This window comes from Dunckerocampus dactyliophorus, chromosome 2, assembly GCF_027744805.1.
Source record: "Dunckerocampus dactyliophorus isolate RoL2022-P2 chromosome 2, RoL_Ddac_1.1, whole genome shotgun sequence".
Classification (NCBI taxonomy): domain Eukaryota; kingdom Metazoa; phylum Chordata; class Actinopteri; order Syngnathiformes; family Syngnathidae; genus Dunckerocampus; species Dunckerocampus dactyliophorus.
The window spans coordinates 44,449,739-44,471,235 of record NC_072820.1 but is presented as its reverse complement, the minus strand read 5'-3'; the positions used below and the strand labels follow the sequence as shown (position 1 = coordinate 44,471,235).

The 21,497-nt window shown below is 40.6% G+C and overlaps 1 protein-coding gene across 1 annotated transcript; it reads right to left on the bottom strand.

Moving 5' to 3' along the window:
* Positions 1–235: 235 nt before the first annotated feature.
* Positions 236–20,812, bottom strand: bms1 (BMS1 ribosome biogenesis factor). Its single transcript, XM_054769246.1, has 23 exons — positions 20,512–20,812; positions 19,575–19,755; positions 19,276–19,466; positions 19,013–19,092; positions 18,636–18,824; positions 18,424–18,566; positions 16,409–16,530; positions 16,032–16,225; positions 15,787–15,929; positions 13,599–14,128; positions 12,453–12,554; positions 11,252–11,406; positions 11,080–11,161; positions 10,815–10,894; positions 9,411–9,596; positions 8,868–9,056; positions 8,576–8,756; positions 6,049–6,107; positions 5,446–5,568; positions 2,650–2,797; positions 2,329–2,504; positions 1,167–1,328; positions 236–576 (listed from the first exon to the last, which is right to left on the bottom strand). Exons 2-23 carry the CDS (start codon positions 19,745–19,747, stop codon positions 349–351), a joined length of 3,636 nt encoding a protein of 1,211 aa, XP_054625221.1. The 5' UTR covers positions 19,748–19,755; positions 20,512–20,812; the 3' UTR covers positions 236–348.
* Positions 20,813–21,497: the final 685 nt, after the last annotated feature.

Sequence of the window (21,497 nt, the reverse complement as noted above, 5' to 3'; positions counted from 1 at the left end):
CAATTAACCTTTTTTGAAACACTGCTAACGAAGGTATTCTGTATGCATGTCGGTGTAGATTGTCAGTCATCCAGGTCATGGTAGATCGATTCAACAGTTTTCAGATTATTCCTCATAAAATGGTAAATTTCCATATTTTTGTGACACCTTTCAAGATAAAGCGTATGCTTGTTTTATTCCAACATACTGTGGTAAGAAGACATAAAAACCACGGACACACTTTAGGTGCTTACTATGTTTTATTAAAACACAATGCAACCAATACAAAAAAAACAAAAGTCAGCATTCTGGCAGCCCACAGATCAGAGTGTCTTAGTCAAGCACTGAGCATGAGTGAAAGGTGGCAGGTTAGTCGTGCTGTGATGCCCCCTTCAGACTGGATCTTTGCTTCTTCTGGTCCATCTGGCCCATGACACGGTACAACTTTTTACGGGCTTCTTTTTGTCTCTTCATCTTGGCCTCCTCTTCTTTCTCCTTGTGTTGCAAGAACACCTTTTTTTTAGCGTGTTGTGCTGTGCGCGCTTTCTTCGCCTTATAGCGGTGAACTGTGCTCAGAGCGTTTAGAAGAGCCGCCACCTAAAGCAAAATGGTGAGAAAGGGGTTAGAACAGGGGTGTCCAAAAGAGCGGCCTGGGGGCCATTCGCAGCTAGTGGCTGTTTTTCTACTGGCCCGCAACACATTCTAAAAATATACTTTAACAAGAAAACTACAAAAAAAAAAGCAAAACCAGTAAAAATTGAAAAATCAGTAGTAATTTTACAACAATAAAGTCAAAACATTAAGAGAAAAAAGTTGTAATTTAATGAGAAAAAGTCATAATTTTCCAAGAATAATTTTATGAGGAAAAATAAATATTTTTTTTCCGAGTAGCAAAATGACCAAAAACAAACAAAACAACAAATAAAGTTGTAATCTTTTGAAACATTAAGTGCATTTTAGACAAATTGATTCAGGCCTTTTGCCATGGAATTGAGGAAGAACATGCTGCATGCATACATTACAATTCACTTGTAGTCAGACATGAGTTGTATATAACATATTTTAATGTAATTTTTGACTTGCTATCTGCAACCCACCCAGAATGGATCCGCAACCCACTTCTGGGTCCCGACCCAGCTGAGAACAACAGATCTAGCTTGTAGATTACTTGCTTTTGCTTTACTCACCTTCCGCTCATGAGGCTCTCTGATCACACTTGGCCTTTGGAGGTCTCTGGGAATTTTCCCCTTTTGTTGCTGTTGTTTGGGTTTGCTTTTGAAAGGCAGCGACTTCTGGAGCACTTTGGGGATGTGGAGGGGATTGAAATGCGCTCTTGTCCTGACCACAGGCTGAAGGAGGAAAAAGAGATTCAAGTTACTTCTCAGTCTGCGACATGCCAAAAAACACATGCACATATGACAAAGAAAAGGGCCTCAAAGACTACATCCATGGTTAGTGTTTCGGTTTCCAGCGTTTCCCCCTGCCATTACAGGGGCACCCCCACCATAAAGAAAAATTCCAAGAGAACTGTCCAACAAAATAAACAAAAATAAATTATATAGTTAGTTATAATTTGTTCGGCCCAAAGGGAGAAACAAGACCAAGGCCTAGAGCAGGGTAGGCCACTCCGAAGTCTTCATTTTGTTTTTCTTCAGCCATTCAGAGGTGGACTTGCTGTTGTGTTTTGGATCATTGTCCTGCTGCACAACCCAAGTTGGTTTCAGCTTGAGGCCCTTCAGGATTTTTTGGTAGACAGCAAAATTCATGGTTCCATTTATCACAGCAAGTCTTCCAGGTCCTGAAGCAGCAAACAGCCCAAGACCATCACACTACCACCATATTTTACTGTTGGTATGATGTTCTTTTTCTGAAATGCTGCGTTACTTGTACGTCAGATGTGATGGGACACACACCTTCCAAAAAGTTCAACTTTTGTATTGTATTGAGTATTTTCCCAAAGGTCTTTTTGTCCAGCAGTGGTTTTTGTCTTGGAACTTTGCCATGCAGGCTGTTTTTGCCCAATGTGGAGTCATGGACACCGACCTTAACTGAGGCAAATGAGGCCTGCAGTTCTTTGGATGTTGTTGTGGGGTCATTTGACCTCTTGGATGAGTTGTCGCTGCGCTCTTGGGGTCATTTTGGTTGGTCGGCCACTCCCGGGAAGGTTCACCACTGTTCCATGTTTTCGCCATTTGTGGATAATGGCTCTCACTGTGGTTCGCTGGATTCCCAAAGCTTTAGAAATCACATTTTCCACTTGAACTCAGTGGCCCTTGCATCTTGCATTGCTGAGTGGAATCAAGGTTTTATTATCCAGCAAGTTATTTCTATCCGACAAGCGGAGCCTACCTTGTACAGAGAGTCAGTGTTGGGTTTGTTACGAATTCCCAGGTCATGTTTGAGCTGCCCCAGGGTTCTCATGCCTGACCAGCTATCCTTGTGACCCACAGGCAGCAACAGAGATGTGACAGGATTGTAGAGCTGTGGAACAGACACGGGATACCAGGAGCGCAGGAACACAATATCTGCAAAATAGAATCACTTATGAATTGAGTCACCCAAAAAAAAAAAAAAAAAAAGAAAGACCTTTTAGAATATTATACAGAAACCAGTCATGTCCAATACATCAGCTTAAAATCCATAACGGAAAAGTCTAAAAGACAAACTCACCACTCATGAGCAGTCGGTCCTCAAACGTAGCTCTGTAAGATCCCGGTGGTGTTGACAATGCTTTCTTGATTTGACCTCTGACCCCTGACACTGTTCGTACAGAGGCCCCTTCAAATTTTGCCACCTCCAACACTGTATTGAACATGCCCTGTGTAGGAAAAGGAAGATTACAATCAACACACGAGTGTGTGAAATGTGGCGAGTACACTGTCACATGTTGTATACACGATGTGACAAAATAAAACTACTGAGCAGCTACACCACGGGTGTCCAGGGTCCATCTTTGGCCCATGGCTGTTTTTTATTGGCCCAAACACATTTTAAAAACTTAGTTTAACAAGAAAACCAAAGAAAAAAAACTGAAAAAAAATCTGCAGCAATTTTACAAGAATACAGTAAAAACATTAAGACAAAAAAGTTGTAATTAAATAAGGGGAAAAGCCATAATTTCACAAGAATAAAGTTATATTATGAAGAAAAAGTGTCATTTCAGTAGCATGAAATCAAAATGCCATTTTAGTGGCATACAGCTGAAACTATAAAGAGTTGTAACTTTTGGAAAATTATGTTAGGGAAAAAGTTATAATATTGGAATAAAGTCATAATTCCGACAAGAACATTTCCAAGAGGAAAGAAAAAAATAGCTGTAATTTTACAAAAAATAAAGTCATAATATTAAAAGAAAATAATCGTAATCGAATGAGGAAAAAATAAACAAAAATATTGTGGGGGGAAAAATAATGCCATTTAGGAGCATTTCAACTACATATATCACAAGGCTAAGATGCAGTTTTCTTATAATATTCTGCTTATAATACTGCACAAAAAGAAAAATAACCATTTATGTGCATCAGGCAAAAGAATACTTAGTAGTGTCTTGCTACAGAAAAAACATCACTTTTTTGTGAACTATTTAACTTTGTCTGTGTCAGACAGACTCTTCTGATGGCATCCAAGAAAAGGAAAGTGAAGTTAAAAGTGAAGTGAAATTAGATGCTGAGAAAGTGGAGAAATGCCGACCAACATTGAGAGCATGCTTGGTTGAAGCTGTCATCAAGGATTAAGATGATATCCTTGAACATGAGCAAGGATCTGCTCCTATGTAATGGACAGTGGTAACAGAGCAGCATAGTGGTCTCAGTGATACTTCCTCCTTTCCATTAAGCCTCGCTCTCCCTCCCTTGCAACACTCCTTCCATTGTGCAAGACAACCACAGGGATAAAAGTAAGGAATTGTTCTTCTTTTATTACTGTTTCATCGAATTATTGTATTTGGATATTTTTATTACTGGATTTTATGTCCTTCGTGTGTTATGCGTACAGTCTGAATGACTTGGGTGTTAATTGAAGTAAAAATAGGACTCAGAGGCACATAACTCATATTGCTTGTTAGGGATGGGTACCGTTCACATTTGACCTGATAGAGTACCGATACCTGGTACCGGTACGATAACAATTTTTGGTACTTTTGTGTATGTTTATGTGGTAACAAATGTTAATGTACCATAATTTCCAGGGTGTAAGCCGCTACTTTTTTCTCAGGCTTTGAAGCCTGCAACTTATACAGTGATGCGGCTAACTTATGGCTAAAAGAACTACAGTTCCCATGATGCTTAAGAGTGCAGCTTCAAAAAACAGTTGAGTGGATGCCAATATCACGTTTTGAAGTCTTTTTGCAGCGATCTCATTTTGATCTGACAAATCCAAAGTAAGTTCGATCAAGTGCAGGATTACTACAGTTTGGACTGCTTGGACCACGGCAGATGAAAAAAAAACGTCTCAAGTCTCATCATCGGCGCTAAAGAGTGACCCTGGAAAAATCGAGTGGAGAGAGATGAAAGAAATGAGTCTTTTGAGGTTCACCGAGCTTATCAAAGTCACAGTACCGTACAGTGTTCCCTCGCTCTATTGCGGTTCACCTTTTGCGGATTAGCTGTTTTGTAAATTTTTTCTTGTGCTTCTTTATTTTTATTACAGCGTATGAACGCTGTTACAGGCCGAGTCTGGCCCTTTAAGAAGAATTGCATTGTGGGAAGTTGAGTGTCTATCTCTTCCCTCGGTCATCTGTCTGCACCGCCCATTGTTTTCTGCGTCCTGATTGATTGACAATGGTCTATAGCCAATCTCCTTAGTGCCGTCCTGCCATGTCTCCTGTCTCATCGCTAGCTTGCTTGCTTACAAGCTAGTAAATGAATCTCCGGTTCAAAGGACAGCAGCAATATATTTTAACAAAGATACGAAAATGCTACAGTACAGCGGAATGGCGCCAGGACGAAAAGTCACGGCCGTAGGAGAAAAATACCCGTGGGCGACTTAATAATTTCTTGTGTTGATCATTAGAATTCAAAGGAATGTTTGAACTTTTTTTGAGAGTGTTTAAACAAGAGAGAAATGTGAGAAATTTGTATTGCCTGTCTGAGAAAATAAAGAGCTTGGTGAGGGGTTTTACAGCCTTAAAACATATATAATAATTGTAAAAAAATGAAGTTGGCTACTTCACGGATTTCACTTATTGCGGGCTATTTTGGCAACCTATCCCCCGCGATATAGAAGAACACATTGTATAGGATTACATGCATGGAGACTGGAGAATCAGCGCTTTCTTTCTCAAGCGCCATATGTGATTATTTTTGCATATGCAAAAAGATTGCTGGTGGAAGATGTTTGTGAGGAAGCAACCTCCCACCACTCAAAACAGGATAAGCAGCGATGAAACTGGATGAATTAACAATGCGTTAAAGAGAGGTTCGTAGATAAAAGGTTTAATAGTTAAAAGAGATACAAAACAGTTCATACCTTAATGAAACATGTGTTCTTGAAGAGCTTGTATGGATAACCAATGAGTTTGAGCTTCTTTACCACAGTCACTGACTTATCCAGGTCAAGGACAACTCCTGTGGCTGCAATACGGAAATTAGCCTGCAGAGTGGAGAATATACTGTATGTTCTATTAAACAGATATGGCATACATGTGAACAGTTTTGTGGTGAAAAGACAAAATTATACTGTGAAGTCTTATACAGTCGATTCCTCTTTCGGCTTCCCGTCAGGGGTCGCCACAGCTAGTCAATCGCATGAGTGCTTTTGGCTTAGTTTTCACGCCAAATCCCTTTTCTGGTGTACCCCTCCCATTTATCCACGCTTGGGACGGGCACTAGACATATCCAATGGCTGGGTTAAGTAAGCTGATAATTCAAATGTTTATTTACAGCTCGATTTAGAAGTTTAAATACACTCATTATTATTAATTATTATTGCAAGGTGTGCCTTAGATTGGCCACACTAAAAATATGCAATTTAACTGTGTCAAACCTTGATGTACAATAGTATGAACATACATGACAAGAAAAAATTCTCTGCACAACAGCGTGCAGACTGATAAGAGGGAAGAATGCTTACTTTAATTCCAGCTACAAATTGCATCGCCAGGAAACCTGTTCCCTGTGGTGTGATGGGACCTTCAGAGACACAAAATGGGAAATAACATTGCAGTTGATAACTGAATGACCACATCAATGAATAAACAGCAATAAATGAAATGACATTTGACAACAGTACATACACATACTGTACATACATAGATTGTATGTAGACAGTGCCGGTCAAAAGTTTGGACACACCTCCCTCATTGGCAGCAGTACAAAAGTACGTCCAAACATTTGACAGGATCTGTAAATTTAACAACAATTTTTACATCCTCTGCTATCAGTGATGTTGTAAACCTCGCTGCAGTAAGGTCCTCATGTATTTGGTCAGTAGACATGGGCGGGTTACCGGTTTCAAGTTATACAACGGTATAGAAAAATATCACTGTTTGAAAACCAAAAACTTTTAAATAACAGCAAATCAGAGGCCATTTTCGGCCTGCAGCTTGTTCTTTAATGGCCAGCACCTTATTATAAAAATAAATGTTGTTATTGATGTGCTATATTATTAGATATTACACGACAGTCATCCCTTGTTTCACGGTTAATTGGTTCTAGACCCAAGCGTGATAAGTGAATTTCCACAAAGTAGGGTTCCTTATTTATAAATGGTATATTTTCATAGTTAGAGCATAGAAAACCTATTTACGACCCTCTAAATATGATTTTTAACACTATTAGAGCCCTCTAGCCATGAAATAATACCCCTAAATAATACCCCTCACTTTTACAATCATATTACCCCTTTTTTTCTTCCAGGACTTCTTGCGGTGGCTCATGCAATATACCGTTCTTTTAGCGTCACGCAGTCTGACATTCGTGTTTTAGACACTGCCTCATCAGTGGAAGACATGTCGGTGGGATTGAAGCGGTCTTCGAAGTATTCCTTACACCAGTCCACAACATTTCGAGTTGAGGTCAGCAGCACAAACCCCACCATACATGGTGTTGATTGTGCACCGCTTTCCCCTCCTGAGACGGTGGACGCTGGTCCAGAATCTCCTCAAAGCTGTCCGGAGGTCGTTCTCCATGGCTTCTCTGAACTCCTCCCATGTCTTTTGAGTTTTTGCCTCAGCGACCGCCAGAGCCACAGACCTCTTGGCCTGCCGGTACTTGTCAGCTGCCTCCAGAGTACCATGGGCCAAAAACGCCCGATAGGACTGCTCAACTTGACGGCATCCCTGACCACAGGTGTCCACCAACGGGTTCTGGGATTACCGCCACGACAGGCACCGACCACCTTATAGCCACAGTGCCAATCAGCCAATAGCCTCGACAATGGAGGCACAGCACAATGCCCATTGCGACTCAATGTCCGCCGCCTCCCTCGGAACATGGTCGAAGCTCTCCCGGAGGTGGGTGTTGAAACTCCTTCTGACAGGGGACTCTGCCAGACATTCACAGCAGACCCTCACAATGCGTTTGGGCCTGCCAGGTCTGACCGGCATCCTCCCCTACCATCGGAGCCAACTCACCAGCAGGTGGTGATTGGTTCTGCCCCTCTCTTCACCCGAGTCTCTAAAACATGTGGCTGCAAGTCCGATGACGCGGCCACAAAGTCAAACATTGAACTGCCGCCCAGGGCGTCCTGATGCCAAGTGCACATGTGGACACCCTTATTCTTGAATATGGTGTTAGTTTTGGACAATTTGTAACAAGCACAGAAGTCCAATAACAAAACACTGCTCGGGTTCAGAACAGGGAGGCCATACCTCCAAGCCACGCCTTTCCAGGTCTGACTGTCGCTGCCAACACGAGCAGGTCCCCCAGCAGAACAAGGGAATCCCCCAAGGTAGCACTCTCCAGTACTCCCGCGAAGGACTTCAAAAAGGACGGGAATTCCGAGCTGCTGTTTGGCGCATAAACAGTCAGGGCCTGTGACATGTTTCAATGTCTTATGATTGTATTTTAGTCCACTCAGTCATTTTCATGCTTGAAAATGCTTTATTTAGGCCAAAAATACATAAAATGTGCTTAAACATACATTTTTTTTACTAATAACGAGCCGTATTCAACCCTAAACATAATTTATGAATTTATTCAAACATAAACTAGCATAATGTATTAATTTACATATTTTTGAAAAACGGTGGCGAGGGGTGACTGTACTCTGCTTTGTCACCTATAACACAAAGCTTATATAGCTTATAATTCAATCTACTGACCTACACTTGATTGGTTTTAGCGTCAAAACACCCATCAAAGTGGCCCCCACATGCTTCAGTTTCTCTGTATGCTATATCAATATTTGTATTCATTTATTTGACAATTAGCTGCCAGCAGATTGTAATTGCATTGCCTTGCTTCATGTAATGATCATTTCATAATAGTAGTAAATAATAAAAAGAGAATTTTGGGAGGAAAAAATGAACCCCCCGGTGGATAAATAAATCCACCGTTGCAGAATACACACACAGTGGGTGGTGCCAAAAGTATGTTCCTTTGCCATTTTAACAGTATTATGTACTGTGTGTTGGTGTGTCTGGACTGTTCTAACTTACCCCAAATGGAGGCACCACAGTGCATGTGCTGTGGTGTATATTTCAGCAGGCGGTGTCGCCCGTTGTGGTCCTCAATGTGGTAAAGAGGGATGGTCTGGAAGCGGCGCCATCCTAGGGACAGAATAAGCGGGTCCCTCGTCTTCAAGATGCGATCATACCAGCGGTGTTTCTTTAGCCTCATCTGAGACATGCACACACACCCACACAAACACAAACAAACAAAAGAAATACAACATTGAAGTAAAAGATGTGAACACTGGCACTGAGATAAGATTCTTCCACCCGAACATACCTGCAAGTATCCAACACTCCCCTCATTGGAACCCAAGCCGCCGAGGATGATGGGATAGTGTGGATCAAAGTTGGTGACAAACTCACAGGGAAGAGAGGCGATCTCTAATCTGAGGTACATTCCTGGCCGGAAACCTTCGTACTGCACTCTTGTCTCATCGTCTACATCCATAAATTCAGCCCTGTTCAGCTTTGGAACAAAGAAAAAGAATGAATAAGAAAAAGAGTGTGGCTCCACAGGCTGGCGAATTTAACATGTCAGTCTACAACCCTGCAGATTTGTGTACTTTCCAGTTGCAGGACTGATTCATACAGCTGCATTGCCATATTTCTTAACAACAATCAGAAGGCTTGAGTCACTTATTTTGTTCCAATTCACTTGTGCATTTGTATTTAACATGTTTAGCCTGACACCACAAACTCCACTGCCCACCAATTGGATTAGATACATTATTAAAATTTAAGGAGAATGACTGTATAATAACATTTATATATTACTATATTGACTACTATATACTATAATTAGTACAATTGCGTGCATTACCTCTGCCTGCTTCTGCAACTCCTCCTTTAGATCATCGAAGTATGTGCCGTCTGCATCATCATACTCTGTATCAAATCTCTCTTTGAGCCTCCGCTTCTTCTCCAAACGCTTGTTTTTCTGGACTTCTTCATCGTCCACCTTCATCAGGGTCTCTTCAGCGTCATCATCTTCCTCACTCTCACTGTTCTGTTGGTCACAAGAACAAACAATTCGAATAGGAGAACAAAAAGTATCAGGTTAATTGCAAAAGTTCCAGTATTGGGATTCATACAGTAAGTAGTCCTTCATTTATCGCAATTAAATGTTTCCAGACCCAGCCATGGTAAGTGAATTTCCACAAATGTGTACCCCGCCTGTCGCCCGAAGTCAGCTGGGATAGGCTCCAGCATGCCCCCGCGACCCTAATGAGGAAGAAGCGGTATAGAAAATGGATGGATGGATGGATGGAATATTTTTGTAATTATGCCAAAGAAAACCTATTTCCAATCTTCTAAATTTGTTTTTTTTAAACATAATCCAGGCCCTCATTCTGATTTTTATATAGTCACCTTTACATTCGTATTACCCAATATAGTAGCTACAATCAGAAAAAAAAAGCCATGAAAGACAGTTTACCTTGTAGGGGAGCAGAATGGTAGTGGACAGGAAGTGATGTCGGGGGTTCAGAGCAGTTCAACAGTAGCCAGTGCTTTTATTATTATGATTATTATGATTATAATTGTTATTATGTTATAATTATTGTGCCTGTTGTGAGATAATTTAAACCTGCAATAAAAGCCTGTTGTTCCAGCAAGTCTGGTGCTTGTCTCACCGAACAATTACTTACACCTAGTGACCAATGTAGAATTCTACACCCACAAGTTGAATGGTGGTCTTAATGGCTGACAGTATATTTGTAGTAGTAAGTTCATTTAGCCATTTTTATGGCTGAAAATGCTTAAATGATTAACTTAAAATGCCAAAATACGTAGAATTCGCTTTAATGTTCATATTTTATTTTACTAATAACAGGGCACATTCAACCATGAAAAAAGCACTAATTTATTAATCAATTCATTTTTGAAAAACTGCAATAATATAACCAAACCGAAGCTGCTGGGATGGCGCGGTGTTGATTTGTCCGAGAGTAGGTAGATTTACGGCCTGGGTTGTGGCAAGCACACAACTCAATATTGGGACTTGCGGCAGTATTGCGAACAAAATTTGAAACAACACGGCAGAGTGCTCGCATGTAGGGTGCCGGCTGTATTTTGTGATTTCTATGCCTAAATATGTAACACATATAAGTCTAATAAAAATTATGAAAAGGAAATGAGGTGTCTTTGCAAAGACAAGACTTTCATTTAATACCAGTGTGTTTCTCTTCCAAGCCATCATTAAAAAAAATAAAAATAATGTAATCACCTCATCTTCATCCTGCAGCCCATTTTTGCCCCTGTGGACTTTGCCTGTTTCCAGATCTTCAAAATCTCCGTACATCTCATCTGCATGAAAGAAAAGTAATTGTGAATCATATGAGCCATCACAAATGAAATCTCAGCAGTTACACTTGAGTCATTCATGCCTACATTTCAACCACAAAATCCAAATGAATACAATTTCATGCATTTTTTTAAACATTTTTGGAACGACAATGTTCTATGTTGTTATGAGAAAGTGGTCTCTTTACCGTCCTCCTTCAGCAGCGTGGCGGCATCTTGGTCCTCCTCCCACTTCCCAGTTACAAAGCAGTCCCTGATGGAGTTAAGCATCTGGAGGGAAAAATAATGCTAACGTGTTTCGTTCAAACACATTTTTAGACGCAATGGGAGAACTTAATACAAGTGTAATAAATATACTACCTCCTCCAGATCCCAGTTGTGCGAGGAATTTGGGTTGAAACGAGAACAATCAAGTGCGTTTGCGTGAACTTTTCTAATCTTCTGAGGGCGGTTGACTCGAAAAAGTCCTCCCAACTCTTCCTCATCATCGTCGTCATCGTCTTTCTCCTCAACAACTACAAAAAACAATACAAATATCAAAACTAAAAAAAAAACAATTCAAAACAACAAAAACAAATCTCAACAACTGTAGCAATTTCAAGTACATTACTGTACTTTTAGTAATGCTTTAAATGAAATATATCATGCAATTTCTTCCACAGACAAACACAGTTCTTAATAATACGTCTGTGACATGCCTCAGTCAAAACACCCCCAAGCATCCAGAATTACAGCACACATAAAGAACCTTGGATGAGAACCTCTTGGCCTCAGCCAGAACACAGAAGATAGGTCGTGCATGGCTCTTCCAATATCACAATGACCGAAAACATTAAAAAGGAGTGTCTCAAGAAGAAGCACATTAAGATACTGGAGTGGTCAGTAGTCAGCAGCATTTCTGTGGAGGTAGCTGAAACTTCAAGCTGCCAAGTGACAGCCTCGAAACCCTCAGGATTTGGAGAGTGTCTGTGAACTGGAGTGGTCCAAAATGAGATGCAAACCTGGTGACCAACTACAAGAAACGTCTGGCCGCTGTGCTTAGCAACAAGGATTTCTCCACCATGTTTTGTTTGGGGATCAAATAGTTATGTTCCTCAGTCAAACACTAACTTATACCCTTTATTGAATGTTCTTTTTCAGGATTTTTTTTTTGCTCCTATTCTCTCTCTCTGTGAAAGTAAACCTTGTCTTTTTAAGGGGACAAAACTTACAAAATCAGCAGGAGATAAAACAATTTGGCAAGGACACTGTAAAATAGGGAACAATGCCACCTGTCTGTAGTAACGTACATAGGAGCGAACTGTAAGTCTTCAGGAGTACTTATTGCTTGTGCTCGAATCTGTGAAAGGTGAACCGCGATAGAGCGAGGGAACACTGTACCGCGTGACAAAAGAAATACACTTTCTACTAGTTAAGTTACTATCCAAGCAATGAAAAGGAATTGTTTTCTTTCTAGACACAGTCAAAACAGTGTAGATGATGGATTGGTTGACTTTCATATCTGGAGCTATCTAAGCAATGGGATGCAACTTGCAGCCTGTAAAAAAGAATCAGAAGATACCTGAACCATAAACCAGTTTTCGCAGATTGGGCGCAGCTTCTTGGTGTCGTAGAAATGCTTCCGATGCCTTTTGCTGCAGACCCTCTTTCCACCGGAGAGCCCCTGTGGCCAACAAAGAAAAGTCACTCATCTAACTGGTGAAAACAAACTAGGGTAAATTCTTGTGTATAAGCCGCTACTTTTTCTTAAACTTTCAACCCTGCGGCTTATACAGCGGTGCGGCTAATTTATGGCTAAATTCTAATCTTGTGACATCTCCTCTACTTCAGAGCTACTACTAATTGTTTAAATACTGTGCCACTCGCAAGTCAGTGAGGAAATGGTAGCTTTTTCTTTGGCTGGAGCCAATCACGAGCTATTAGTACACTCACAACGAGCTTGTCAACCCATTGCAAATCGCAGGAGATCATTATATACAGTATATAACAGTCTGACTGGCGGTGTCATCTTACTATTACTATTCATCACACAGCAACTTAGCACTCAAAAGGTGGACCTGACAAATATAAAAATATGTGAAAAAAACAGCTCTTTTAAAGTTTCCCCACAATCCATTGCCTCTCAGCAACGCACTCATTGGGGTGCTGCAATGACGTCAGCCTCCCTCTGGGCTCTGGGTTCCGGGCCCTCTGGCTTCCTCTGGTGGACTGAGGCAGCATTGCAGCGCCATCCACCATTTTCGATGCTGCTTATCCTCCAATGAACTGCTCTTCTGGCAATAATGCATTATGAGTATTGTAGATGTTAAAATAGCTGCTTTTTGTAATTTTAAACTCGTATTGGTACTTGTAACGTATATTTCCTACGTGCCTTTTGAGTGTTAAGCTGCTGTGTGATGAGTTTAATGTTTGTAAGATGACACCGTGAGTCAGACTGTTATATCGAGTAATGACCTCCTGCAATTTCCAATAGGTTGACAAGTTCATTGTGAGTTTTTTCATAGTTCATGATTGGCTGCTTTCAAATAAAGAGCTGCATGGTCCTCACGGACTCATGCGCGCCACACTAGGTAATTTTATGACGTAGACATATGCAGCTTATATAAGAACAAATCTGTTTTTTCCTCTAAATTTATTGGGTGCAGCTTATACACTGGAATTTACGGTATAAAGTACTGTATATAAAAACAACAAAATGTATAATTACCCAGCTCTTCATCTTCCACATCACTTTCACTCTCTGTATTTTTACTGCTAGACTGAGCTGCATCCTCCTCCTCCTGTGACAATTCTTGATCAACATCTTCCTTCTCTTCATCACCACTCTCTTCTTCATCCTCACTGGAGCAATGTCCTGAGTCTCCTACTCTCCCAGCATCCACGTCTTCATCCTCTCCCCCGCTCACCTCCAAGTCGTCTTCACTGTCAGCGAACACAGGCAACTCCACCACTGTTTCTTTTGTCTCCTGCAGCTTCTGCTTCTTCAGTGGTGGGGCACCTTTTTCACTTGTGGAACATTTGTCTCTTGCCTCGCGGATAAAACTGGAGAGGTTATCGTCTAAATCCTCATCCTGCGCCCCGAGGTCACTTTCTTCATTACTGCCGTCTTCCTCATCACTGGAGGCACTGACATCACCTTTATCTTCAGCATCCTCCTCTCCTTTGAAGATCACCTTTCTCCTCTGTCTCTGGCTCACAGCATCCCAGACACACTCCTCCAAAGGGCCGACATTTTCTCTGACAGAGACATTTTTTTTTTATTTGTTTGCAAAATGTCACAAATGTAAACTATGCAATTGTGGTCAAAAGTGGTTTATATACACATCAGTGTTATAAATAAAGTGTAGACTGATGTGTGTGTGTGTGTGGGGGGGGGGGGGGGGGGGGGGACTTTTAGGGGTGGGAAAGTGGGAATTTTGATTACTATTCTATTGCATGCAATTGTATTCTATTCTTTTGTGTGTAACCTACTGGCATATGCCCTGACTGGAAACATACGTGATTATGACTGACACTATTTCCAGTGTCTATGTGTAATTTCCATAAACATGTTTTGCGACCAGTTTTAACAGCCTGTGCACTTGTGATAACATTTTTAAGACCAGTTGAAAAAAACGCAAGCATTTACTTTTTTTTTTTTTTTTTTTAGCATTTGTGTACCTGTATACTATATGTAGTATACGGTATATGTATATATGTGCGTACTTGTGTAGGTGCAGATGTAAGTGTATATACAGTATATGTATGCGCGTGTTAGTATGTACATACATGTATTAGCAATTGATGTGCTACGAAGAGGGGGTAGGATTAAATAAGCTCTGCTTCTTCCTACTCCTTTTCGGACATATGCATGTTCAAAATAAATTAAACCAAACCAAATTTTGCAGTGCTGGTGCTTATTGAGGTTCTAAGCAGAGCTTCAAAATGCAAAAAAAAAAAAAAAAAAAAGAAAATGAAAATTTAAAAGAAGGCTGTTCACCAGCTGATCTCCACATGGCCAACTGGCGTTTGACGCCCCTGCACAACCTGAAGCCCCATTGTTCCATTGTTCCATTGAAGGAAAAAGCACCCCAGATCATGATGGCGCCCCCTCTATTGTGACGTGTGGAAAACATCTCAGCTGGTATCTCCTTGTCATGCCAGTAACGTTGGAAGCCATCAGGAATATCAAGGTTACATTTTTTTTATTCTCATTAAAGAATAAAACTTTCTTCCATCCTTCGATGTCCCATGTTTGGTGCTCTCGTGCAAATTCCAAACGGGCAATTTTGTGCCGATGAAGGAGACGAGGCTCTCTCACAGATGCAGTCTGATGAGTATTGAACTGCACTCGGCACGAGTAACAACCTTTGTTTGGGCCATGGATCGTCTCACGTCTTGACGGGCAGTCAATCGGATCCTCTGGCTCAAGGCCCGTGACTTTTTTTTGGGGCTACCACTTGACTTTTTTGTGCCATAACCCTCAGGATCTTTGAAGAAGTTTCAAAATACTGCGTTATTACGTCCAACCTCAGCAACATTAGCACTTTGCAAGAGAAAGCTTTTTTGTCTTTCCATCAAGAGATCATTACATTGTGAATACCTGACAGAAAATTACACTGAATCCACATTATTGCCAAGATTTTTGTTTTTAAAAGCTGTGGTCTTAAACTTTTGATCAGCTGATTAACAACCTATTTCACTTTAATGCTTGTTTGCAATAAATTGCTTACTCAATACATTTTTGTCTCGCACCCATTTCTTCTTTTTGCATTTTGAAGCTCTACTTAGAACCTACTTACCAGTACAAAATGCAAATGCTTCCAATGTTTCCTCTGGTCTTAAAATTTTGATCAGGAGTGTATCTGGTTTCAGCTAAAACTGTCTGGAGAAGAACACATTCTCACGTGTCTCACCTGCTTTGTGAGTTGATGTCTGTGGGGTCGAGGACAGCAGAGCCGCTAAAAAGAGTCACTTTGCTTGCAGCCATCTTGGCATCCAGAGTGGAGTGCGTGTCAATGAGAGACTGGACCAGCTCTGTTGTGGGTCTCAACTCCTCCTGTGTCAAAGAAAGGAGAAGCCACACTTTTCAAGTCAAACCAAGGCTTCAGATATAATTGCTCTCCAAAAAACTGCAGGAACACTGAAAAATTTCACTCACCTGCTGTTGATTGACATGGCTTGCAGGAAGGTCAATGTACACAGCATCTTTGTCATAAACCACTCCACCAACTCCAGCCATGGGTGCATAGAGCAGCCGCTCCTTCTCATTCAGTGCCCTCTTTTTCTGAGCATCTGGCAGTGCACATGGGTCTGGGAGAAAGTTTACATCTGCAACCTGGAAGTCGCCAACACCTGGGAAGAGGAGAGAATAATCCCTACATTTTCTTCATTCCATGACAGGTTTCATCAGTACTAATTGGGAGGGTGGGCTGAGCTGCCCTTAAGTTTTACCAAGTAATATAATAATAATAATAATATAAGAAATTAAATGTATATTGTGCTTTTCTAGACACATAAAACACAGTACATATCTACCTGGAATATGGACTTGGCTTTTGTTTTTCAAATAGGTGCCTCGCAGGTAGCCATAGAGCGACACTGTCCGGTCACACTTCTGGTCATTTCGGATCTTTTCAGGGTCAGTCAAATCCTCCATTCTGTGTGTAGGAAGGAAAAAAGATGTAGAGAATATTTCATTGATTGTGCATGTGTATCAATGCAGGGAACATCTTTTTATACTCATTTATTCCACATTTTAAAAAATGAAAGTCAGTGTGGTTGACAGGGGCCTCTCTCTTAGTTTTCTCTACTGAGTTTGACTGCTGTTGGTGTCAGTGATTCAGGAGTCACAGCAGTGATATCCTGGCACATAAAAAAGGTACACAATTCATAGTAAAAATGTTATCATGTAGTTGTTGCACCAAAATGCGCTGAAAAAAAAAGCCACAAAAGTTGCACAAAAAGCACATTCAAAGGTCTCATGCATGAACTATAATTTTAAAAGTTACAAGTGATAATATTCAGTTATTTTGAAACTATATCATCTAATTACCTTACTGGATTTTTCTCAAAGTCGAGCGTGCCCCACAGTGGACATTCGTAGTAAAGCGGTGCAGGGCAGCTGTTTACTGTCGTTATATAAAGAAACAAGCTTTGTGTATGTTTTTCATAGGCAAAATGTGATGTAACAATTTAGATATTCATGATAATACATTTTATTTATATATTTTTGTACAAAATGTTATAATATTGAGTGTCTGGTAAATGAGAAGTTATCGAACTTGGCTCCTTAGGTTCAGAAAATAAGGAGCTTGATGAAATAAGCGTTAAGTTTATAAATCTAGTGTGTTTACTTTTTTGTATATAGTTTTCCTAAATATTTTTTTGTATGTAAGCAATACATAAGAGGTCGAGAGTGATCATGTGATTCTTTTCCTACTAGATTCACACAGAGATGATGATGAGGTTCTGGGCACACAAAAAAACAAAAATGTTGAGAATGAGGAGATAGACAGTGTAGTGACAGAGAGGATGACAAGATTATAGAAGGTGTGAACCGCGGAGGACAGGAGGCGATGACAGTAACCAGAAAGGACATTGGAGGACAAGGGCAAAGGACAAAGACAAAGGACAAGGTCATCACTGTGGTTAACAGCTGGTTGGACTACAGGCTGGACACCCAGACGCCCAAAACCAAATTCATGGATGGTCTCCATTTCAAATTGGATGTGGCCAAGTGTCTTCTGAGAGTCAAACAAACAGTGACAAAAAGCATGGAAGACCCAGCATGTCTCCAGAACCACCACCTGTGCACCACAGTCCAGCTCACGGACGAATTTATGATTTTTGGCCTCCATCTGATGGGCAGCATGACCTTGTTGACCACCAATTTTGATGCAAAATCAGGGCCTACCGGATGCAAGATGCGAGACGGGAAAGGCAAAATGTACATCTTTTGTGACAAGTATAACATCCACCTGTGCTTTGTGCTGCACCGGGACTGCTTCATGGCTGCTCATCGAAAAACAAGACTTCTCATGTTCAAGTTGCATCCCAAAAATAAAAACCAGGCTCTGGGTTACCTGGTGTTGACCACTGCTGTTCACCTGCCAGGTTTTACTCCAGCAAGTTCATGCTCTTGTTGAAAATGGTAAATGTAAACCTAGTGAATTTATATGACATGTTACGGCCATATTATCCTGGCGTCCACTGGTGTCCACATGAAAATAAACATATAAAAACATCAACAACAAAAAACTGCCCACTTTGTTTTTATGTCGGAGTGGAGTAAATATCAGAAGTTGTTTTTTTTTTGCCCAGCAGGAAAAATGTAGGTCTGAAGGGGATAATATACCTGCCTGGTGTATTCATCTCTAAACCATTTTAATAGCCTGAAATCTGTGTAGCTGGTGGTATCTGGACAGTTACATATTGAAGTGACACATATCAATTCACATATCAGCATAAATCACCGCTACTGCACCGATTTTCGAAGCAAATAAAACACAATAGCAGTATTTCATGTTTTCCAGAAGGGGAGGTGGGCTCACCGGTCAACAAGCACATAAGGATGGGATGTCTGCCATACCAAAGGACGAAACTTCATGACAGAGATGAAACGGCCAAGATTCTTCACTTCCTGTGTTTGATACTCCCCGTAAACCATACCAGACAGATAAAAGAGCTTGGCGCCCTGCAGGTTTCACACAATAAGAACATTAATATCAGTATGACCATTTATAAAAGGGGCTCAAGTGTTTACCTGGTAGACCTCCGTCCAGAAGCGATGCTTGAGGTGTTTCTTGGTTTTACGAAGTGCCTTGTTGTTCTTGAAGGAATCCAGGTGAGTCAGCACACCCATGATACGAGGAAAGCCATGCACTTGGCAGATGTTCAGAAACTCAAATGTCTCCATTTCAAAGCCAAAGCTGGCATCGATCAGCATAAGAACCTGAAAGGGACAGATACTTCTTTCAGTTCTTTTAATTTATTAAGCTTACTAGCGGAACTGATAGCAGCACTGACTGACAGACTATTCCGGTTACGACTGATCCAAGTGGAAAGTACAGTTTTTGACATTAGAAAAGATTGTGATTGTCGTTCTGCTGTATTGTCTATCAATCGTCAATCCAAACCTACCAAGTCAGCAACTTTTGCAAGGTCGATCATTGTATTTATGTCATTGCTGCACTCCATGAAAGTGAGACGGCGTTTCTTGCCTGTGAAACAAGTCAAAATACATCAAGAGACTTATTCAGCAGCAGATTACAATGTAAAAATTGTGTTGGAATGCAGAAACAACACTAAGATTCAACCTTTCAGTTCAATTTAAAGAAAGCAAAAAAAACATTACGAGGATACAGATTTCTCATATCAATGCAACTGTGACATGCCATACCCACCAGAGACAATGGTCACAGGGCCACATATGTCCCCAAGCTTCTGCCGTGTGAAGTTTTTGATCAGGCAACGTATGAGAGTGCTTTTCCCCACCCTAGGAGGGCCAACTACTACAATCACCACAGGAGGCGGCTCCAGGGGGCTCCGGTCAACAAGTGGGATGTGGTGTTTTTTGGTCTTTATATCCTGGGCCCTGGAGACAAACAGATATTTTTTAGCCAAACCATATTGACTTTATTATATAGAAAAAACATTTTCATCACATTTTGGATTGATGTTGAACAAAACCCCTCAAACAGACCTGTGGAAAGTCTTGGCCATGCGTACAGCAGACTGTACTGCAAAGGCTTTGGGGTTACGTTTTCGTTCATCCTTGTCTACTGGGTCTCCATGCTTCCTCAGTTTCTTCCTTTCCGCCTTTGGTCCACTGTGTTTGGACTGATGTTTCCTTTGTTCCTTAACTTTCCCATCCATTCTGCCTACTGCAACACAATCAGTGCAGAAATATTACAATTAATAAAAAAAAAAACACGTTGCTCTAAACTACATTGCAATATACAGTATTTACTTTGGTGGTGTAGCAGTACATGCTAAACACGCCAGGGACTGCGGGTTTGATTTTCTGAGCCCCAATAACTCGCTATCGGAGCGCTCCAGTGCCGGTCACAAGCCCGATACAAAACTAAACCAAACAAATCCCTGACCCTTTAAGACAGAAGCTGAAAGGCAAATTAAATAAACATTCATAAAAAGTAATTGAACAAATTGTGTCATTCTTAGACAGTATGTTGCACATTATCCATCCATCTTCTACGCCTCTTATCCTCACTAGGGTCACTGGTATGCTGGAACTTATCCCAGCCGACTTCAGGCGAGAGGCAGGGTAGACCCTGGACTTGTCATGTTGCACAATATGTTAAAGGTAACTGAAATCTGCGTATATTTGCAACACTGCCCAATAAGGTCACAGTAACAGCAAATGTTCCTGTAACCAAAACTACCAAAACCAGATGGCTGTTTTGTCTCATAAACCATTTTTGATCTCCCAAAATGTAACTGAAGTCTATGGTGCATACGTTTTAACAAGGCATCATGCACTACCAACTAACTCTGCAGTACAGTACAATGCTACTATTCAATGTCAATTCCACACCTACAAACCAAGATTCACGTGGATCCACAAGATTATTTTTTTTTCAATGTTTAACTGTATTTGTTTTCTTAACGCCAAAACTCACCCGGAAATGTCCACAAAATCAGGTGCTGGCAAGGTGTGTATTTATTTCCTTTTAGTCAGGCGTGGAGCCATTGGAAAAAAAGATGCCGATGTCTTCGCAGGTAAATACAACTTTTGTTTGCCTGTTGCAAATAAAAATTGCAATAATATGAAACGTAAATAATTAAAGTTATATAAACATGTACACAGCAGCTGTATGTTTAAAAAGAAAAAAAATCTAATAAAGTCCTAATTTGATCTATAAAAATAATAACACAGCACTGTTACGTGTATGCCTCCGATAGCAGCCCACATGTTCTCTGCCAGCTTCCACCCGGAAGTGAAATAGGTAACCGCGTAAATAGTCCGAGCGGACACACTGTTCCGCATATTGGTTCCTATACTGTACAGTGGAGAGCGAGCGCGCCAACTGAAAATGTATTTAAGAAAGTGTAACGCGCTTATGTTGGCTACATGGTTATCGGGACAAACGGGTCAGTTCAAAGTATTTGCATGTGCCTTTCAGTCACTGAAAGAAGATGTTTTACGGTATTCAAATAAGCATCAAAATATTGTCATTACTTAAAAAAAACGTATAGCGAAACAGAATTTCTGTGGCATTATATTACAAAATAAAGATTTAGCAACAACATCAACATTACTGTTTAACTTACTGATCACCATTGAACCGGTACAGTGGTAATGGAAATGGTTAAATTTTATTTGAGCATACAAGTTACAATGGAATACATCCTTCAATTCGCAGTTACACATGTCCAAAAGGAATAGAAAAAAAGCAAAGCTTATTTAATCCTACCTCTCGTCCATCTCACATCAATTGCAATACATTTGTTCACATCCTGTATTTCGATGTAGTATTTACCAGTTGGGAAAATGATGCAATGGAAAATGACAAGGTAATGTAACAGTGTAGTAATATAATGTTTTTTTCTTCAATCATAATAAATAATAATCACACAATTAGTATAATAGTAAATAAATAATAAT